This window comes from Agelaius phoeniceus, chromosome 21, assembly GCF_051311805.1.
Source record: "Agelaius phoeniceus isolate bAgePho1 chromosome 21, bAgePho1.hap1, whole genome shotgun sequence".
Lineage (NCBI taxonomy): Eukaryota > Metazoa > Chordata > Aves > Passeriformes > Icteridae > Agelaius > Agelaius phoeniceus.
Window position 1 is genome coordinate 5,973,495 of NC_135285.1, and position 6,577 is coordinate 5,980,071.

Genomic DNA, 6,577 nt, shown 5'->3' on the forward strand with positions numbered 1-6,577 from the left:
GGGCTCGGTCACTGCAGAAGTTTTTCCTCTCGTCCAGGTAGAACTTTCTGTGCCTCAGTTCCTGCCAGTTCTTCTTGTTCTATTGCTCGGCACCACGACCTGATCCATTCTGTGCCCCCTCTCTGCAGACACTGACAGACATGGATGAAATCCCCTCAGCTGCCTTCTCTCGCGGCTGAACAGGCCCAGTTCCCTCACCCTTTTAACTGATTCTTTTACTCCCACTTTAGGCTCTGGTGTGTGCTCAGATTTGATAATTACAGGGCAGCGGATCGGCCCCGTGTTGGGGGTCCCGTGTTGGGTGTCCCGTGCGGGGTGCGCCCTCAGGGGGGTGCGGTGCTGCCATGCCCGAGCCCCGAGCCTCGGCCGTGCCGGGGCGGTGCCGCCGTGCCCGGGGCGGAGCGGCCGCTCTCCGCCCGCCCTCAGCCGAAGATGGCGGGTGCCGGCCGCGTCTGGCGGGTTGGAACGCTGCTGTTGCCTCCAGCCTGGCGGCTGCGGGCCCCGGGACGAGCCTTCGGCGCCGCGGCGGGACGGGGAGGCAGCAGCGGCGGTGGCCGCCTGGTGCTGGGCGCTGCGTTCGCTCTGGGCGGCACTGCCGGGCTGTGCCTGGCGGCGCGGCAGCGCCTGCGGGAGCACTCGGCCGCTGAGGTAACGCCGGCTCCCCCTGATCCCCGCCGTGCGCTCCCCGAGGCCTGCGGGAACCCCGCTGCGGCCGCAGCGAGCCCCCGGGGACAGCGGCTCCGCGCGGACCGAGCGGCTCCTTCTGCCCCGCTTTGAGTGGGGGAAGAGCTTAAAACGGTCTGGGAGGCCCCTGGCAGAGCATTCCTTGAGGAGCCGTAAGGAAATGCTGTCAGTGAGGGCATCCTTGGGGGTGTGGAGCCTTTTCTGTTGTTGCTTTTTCGCAGCACCCGCGCAGGGTTGTGTAACCCAGTAAATTGTAAATGAGAAACAAAGCGGGGTGGCTGCATTTGTTCTTTAATGTGTGCGGAATGATTGGCACGGCCTGTCGGGCTGCTGAGGTGCAGCAGCTTTGCCAGACATCCCGTAACTGATGTCACGGTGGCCCTGGGCTTTCCCTGCCTTGCCCCAGTTGTGCCCAGCTTGGTTAATCCCAGGAATGTGAATTTGGGCAGACACGTGGCCTAAAATCAAATGCAAACTCTGCTTTCCCCACCTTGTGGCCTCAACAGAGGCTGTTGTGGGGGAGGGATTGTCTTGTAAAGGCTTTATTTTTGTTTATTTGACTATTACTGCAAATGGTTGTGTTTTTCTATAAAATTCTGTTTTACAGAATAGAAATAATAAAGGGGTAAACTGTAGATTTAACTTATTTTTTTTCCTGGCTGTGAGTAGGAGTTTCCAGCACATTAAATAGATGTGTAGAGAAACAGGTTATTGGTCCCAATGGATGGTGAATATTTACATATTTGATGCCATTATTTTAAAGAAAGCATCTGATAGCCAAGATATGCTCATGATCAGATGTTGACACTGAATGTCAGAACATTCAGAACAGAAATAAGCGTGGAAGGAAGGTAGTGTTTATGTTTTTAGCAGAAAATGGAATCTTCTGTTCTCTTTTTTCTCCAGCTGCCTGCAGGGAGCCTGCAGCTCACTCTCTACCAGTATAAAACATGTCCTTTCTGCAGCAAAGTCCGAGCTTTTCTTGATTATCATGGACTGCCCTATGAAATTGTGGAAGTGAACCCGATCATGAGGAAAGAGATCAAATTCTCTTCCTACAGAAAGGTGCCCATCCTGCTAGCCAATGCTGGGAGCCCTCTGGTAAGTCTCCCTGACTTGGAGCCTCAGCATGCAGCAGAATAGGTTTTGAAGAATTTCCTTTCCAATTTAACCAGTTTCTTTTAAATTTTTCAGCAATTGAACGACTCCTCGGTGATAATTAGTGCAATAAAGACCTATCTTGTTTCCAGGTAAGAGAACAGGGTGATGAGAGAAGAGTTGAATGTGGAGGTTAAGGTTAAGTAGAGTTTTAGAAGAGTGCCATAAGCCTCTTGCTGACCTCAGGCTCTGAAGCTCTGGGTGACCTGAGCCTGGTTGTGATATTATGGGTGATGCCTAGATATGTTGTGATGTGTGTGATGTAAAGCAAAGGTTGTACCTTTCAGAAGTACTTTCTCATCTGTGAGATTCTGTTTGCACAAAACCTACTTAAGCATGGACTAGTGTTAGTCCTGGAACTGAGCTTACAATTAGCCACTTATAACATCTAGAATGAAATGGAATTGTTGTGCCTATGGCCTGTCCTTTAGGTCTCCTTGAGAATGGTAGGAAGTTTTATGCCTGCAGAAATTTCTGTTCCACCACAGACAAAGGTATGTGCACTAATAATAGTTATTTGCAAGTAGCTGTTCCAGGCTCTTTTTTCAAATAGAATCTGGAACATGGTGCACTTACTTTTAGACTAATACATTTTTTAGCGTGTATCTTTGAATCTGGCCTTTGCTCTTGCTCCTTTTTTGTAGGAGCCAGATCAGTGCTAACTGTGTTTCTGTTCACAGGAGGAATAGCTTAGAAGAAATCGTGTCCTTTTATCCACCTGTTAAAACAGTGACTGAAAAAGGCAAGGAGGTGGTCGAGTATGAGAATAAATACTGGCTCATGCTGGATGAGAAAGAGACCAAAAGAGTCTATCCTGTCAAAGAAGTGAGAGTGTAAGTGCTCTTCAGTTTCTGGGCTCTCCAATTAGGGTTACAGCTTCCTCCATATGTACTCAGGGTTGATGTAGATGTAAATTCCCACTAGGGCTGACTAGTCTTGTCACACTCCTGTTAAGTGTTTCAAACCTCATTGGTTGGTTTGCTGTGTTTGTTAGATAATTCAAAACAAAGCTGTTAGACAGCCTAGTTACCACCACCATGGTCACACAAGCCTTCAGCTGCCTCCAGTTTCTTTCTTGGCCTTTCCTTTGTGCCACAGAGGAATGCTATTGAGGGAAAGTTTCCCTTCCTGCTTTATTTCTCATATTGGGCAGAGAACCTAATGCTCTATCTTAGTGTTAATTCAGTTGGAGGTTGGGGGAGCCTTGCCAAAGATAACGATGCTGAATGCATTTTAGAGGGGCCACCAGAGTACCTGGGTAAGAGTATTTGACCTTGGAAGGATCTCTGGCTAAGGCAACTGTGATCCTGCCTTCTGTAGCCCTTCTATCTGTATTAACCTCCTTCACTGAAAACTTTATTTTGACTCCTCACAGGGAAGAAATGAAGTGGAGAAAATGGGCAGATGATTGGCTTGTTCACCTCATCTCCCCCAATGTTTACCGCACCCCCAAAGAAGCCTTGGCATCTTTTGATTACATTGTCCGTGAGGGGAAGTTTGGCACCTTGGAAGGTCTCTTTGCCAAATACGTGGGGGCTGTTGCCATGTTCTTCGTTAGCAAGAGGCTGAAGAAAAGGTTGGTATCACTAAGCACCAAGTACACAAGAGGAGAAATAGCTCCTCCTTAGCTGTGAACCCCAGCTGTCAAAGGGCAGAACCTGAGTTTTAAACTGAACCATTTAATCCTGTATGAGTAACAACTGTACTTCTGTAACTGGAGGTACTGAACCTCTCTACTCATCCACTATTTAATTACTGACTCCCCCTTCACTCTGAAATACTGCCCTTACTTGCAAACCAAGACCAGCTCATAAGGTGAGAGGTGATAGAAGGTTAAAGAAAGAAACAAACTTAAGTGTTTGAACTGATTCTTCTCTTTATGCAGACACCAGCTTCGAGATGATGTCCGAGAAGATTTGTATGAAGCAGTTAATGAGTGGGTGAAAGCTGTTGGCAAAAATCGACTGTTCATGGGTGGGAACCAGCCAAACCTTGCTGACCTGGTAAGGGCTTCATCCCTGTGGTTATTGTCAGGTGGATCACAAATTATCCTGCTGCTCATCTCTGTGACATGGTTAACACAAGTACAGGCAGAGAAGTTGAGCTACATGAGATACACTGTCCTTTGTGCAGTAATACAGTTCCCACATGGTGGGGACTTCCCCATAACTGTACATAGATCCTGATCCTTACTGTGTCCTCATGGAAAAATATGCATATTCTTAATTACCTTTCTGCCATTCACTCCTCCTTGCTAATCAGAAGGATGGATCAGATGGCAGGACAGGGGAAGAGCCATACTGGCTCAGCTATTGAGACACTTTTACCCTAAGCCATTCTCCATTTTCAGTGTTGTTCTGATCTCTCTGCTCTGCACAGGCAGTGTACGGGGTGCTCCGGGTCATGGAAGGCCTGGAAGCCTTTGATGACATGATGGCTCACACCAACATTCAGCCTTGGTACCAGCGCATGGAAGACGTCATTGAAAAAACTGGAGTTGCAATCTGATGCCAGCAGCAGCTGCCTCCCTGAAGTACTTGCATGGTGAAAACTTCAGAAGAAATGGCTTTTCTTTTTAGAGTTGACTGGTCACACCTAATGGACTGACATGTGGGCACAGAGACCACCCCGTTCAGAACATCAAGTTGCTGTGAGAGAAGGGTCCAGCTGGGTGTTTGTAGAAGGATGGGGACAGGTAAAAGAAAGAGATTTTGGATGCTGCTGGAAAGGAGACACTCTGAACTGAAGAATGCAGGAAAAAGGCTTCTTTCAGACAAGAGACACCCTCAGAGCAGGTTACTGTAAAAGCAAGATGCTCTTGGCTGGTGTTATGGCTGTGTCAGATGTGGTAGGCCTGACCAGCTTTTGCCTCAGGCTGTCTTCTGCTATCATCCATGTCACCTGAAGTGTTTTCCTGACTGAGACACTGGATACTGGTTTTTAAGTGACAGTATTTCCTGCAATAGAATCTTGTAAACCTAGTGCTAAGGGAACTGGAGGAATCTGCAGTGCTGGAGAAGGCACCCTTTCCTCTGACAGCGCGAGGCTGCACTCAGCAAAGCATCTGCTTTCACTCTTCCATGTAAACGGTTCTCTCAGGATTTGATTCTGTACGGTCTGCAAGGATAAAGGCTGGCTTTATTCTGTCCCCTTTGTGCGATCTGAGTTCTTACTGTACCCTTTACACCCAAAGAACATGGCCTACACTGAAATCACAAACGCAGAGCAGTTATTGGAAAGGCTTATCTTGCATGAGATCTCTCTGGAATATTCATGAAGATCAGTTTGTTCTTGTTTTAGGAAAAGAAGGATTAAGAGCCATCTGCATGGCCAGGGGATCTCTAGATGTTTATGTCATGCAAGAGTAACAAAGGATTTGCTGATGTGGCAGTCAGATTAGGAGCTGTACCTGCTGCTAAGTCTTCTGAGCTGTGCTGAGTAGAATCATAGAATGGTGTGGGTTGGAAGGGACCTTAAAAACCGTTTTGTTCCAACCCCCCCTTGTTCCCCCCATGGTCAGAGACACCTTCCATTAGACCAGGTTGCTCCAAGCCCTGTCCAACCTGACCTTGAACACTTCTAGGAATGGGGCAGCCACAGCTTCTCTGGGCAAGCTGTGCCACACTTCCCCATCCTCACAGGGGAGAATTTTTTTGTAACATCCCAGGTAACCCTGCTCTCTGTCAGTGGGAAGACACTGCCCCTTGACAAAGTCCCTCTCTAGCTGCAGAAACTGTATTTGTCATAGACAATGTAAGTTCAAATGTGAGTGATCCTCTGCACAGCCCAAGTATCCTTAATTACCACCTTGATCAAGTTCTGTTTCCCTAGAAGAACAGGCAGGTTTCAGGGAATCTGATTTGTTGTGATATTTCAGGTGCAGCTGAAGCTGGTCTGTAAATACAACTGCTTGTACAGCGTGTGTTCAGGGAGAGTACCTTTATTGGTTATAACAATGGTGGTGATAGAGGTTTGGGTTTTTTTCTGAATGGAGGACTAGTTGCAAATTCAGTTATGCTCTGACATTGAAGGGAGAAAGAAAATGTTTACAGTATAAATGGCTGCGTGGCTGTTGTGACTTGTATTTCTTTAAACTGTTCTGTACTGAAACTTGTGTTCCATAGTTTCAACAGGCAATGTTCTTTTAAAGAATTTTATTGAGCATGCATAAACAGGAGGTTGAAGAAACCCTTGATGATAATTTCAGCATCCACCTCAGCCTGAGAGGGAGGAAGAGATTTTCATGTTAAATAAGGATCTGAAGCACCAAGGGCTCAGTGATTCCACTTCCCCTTGCTGTGGTACATGAATCAGTCCTCTCAAGATGAATATCCATAACACTAACATGCCAATAATGTTACGTTAAATAAAGATTGTTTCAGGATTTTGTATCACCTTTTATAGAGTCTTAGGATGTTAAGGGATTAGAATGGACCTTAAAGATCATCTACTCCCGACCTCCCCTGCCATGGAGCAGGGACACCTCCCACTAGACCAGGTTCTCAAGGCCTTATCCAACCTGGCTTTGAGCACTGCCAGGGTTGGGGCATCCACAACCTCCCTGAGCAACTTGTGCCAGTGTCTCACCACCCTCACAGGGAAGAATTTCTCCCTAACATCTGGCCTAAATTTCCCCTCTTTAAATTTTCACCTCGTCCTATCACTACAGTTCCTGATGAGGAGTCCCTTTCTGGCTTTCCTGTAGCCCCCTTTCAGATCCTGGAAGGTGCTCTGA

The 6,577-nt window shown here is 47.4% G+C and overlaps 1 protein-coding gene across 1 annotated transcript; it reads left to right on the forward strand.

Annotated features, from left to right (window-relative positions):
* The first annotated feature begins 391 nt into the window (after positions 1–391).
* On the forward strand, positions 392–6,226 carry PTGES2 (prostaglandin E synthase 2). Its single transcript, XM_054646363.2, has 7 exons — positions 392–648; positions 1,591–1,785; positions 1,879–1,934; positions 2,523–2,675; positions 3,218–3,418; positions 3,728–3,845; positions 4,222–6,226. The coding sequence occupies exons 1-7, from the start codon at positions 433–435 to the stop codon at positions 4,348–4,350; spliced, it is 1,068 nt and encodes a 355-aa protein (XP_054502338.1). The 5' UTR covers positions 392–432; the 3' UTR covers positions 4,351–6,226.
* The last annotated feature ends 351 nt before the right edge of the window (positions 6,227–6,577 follow it).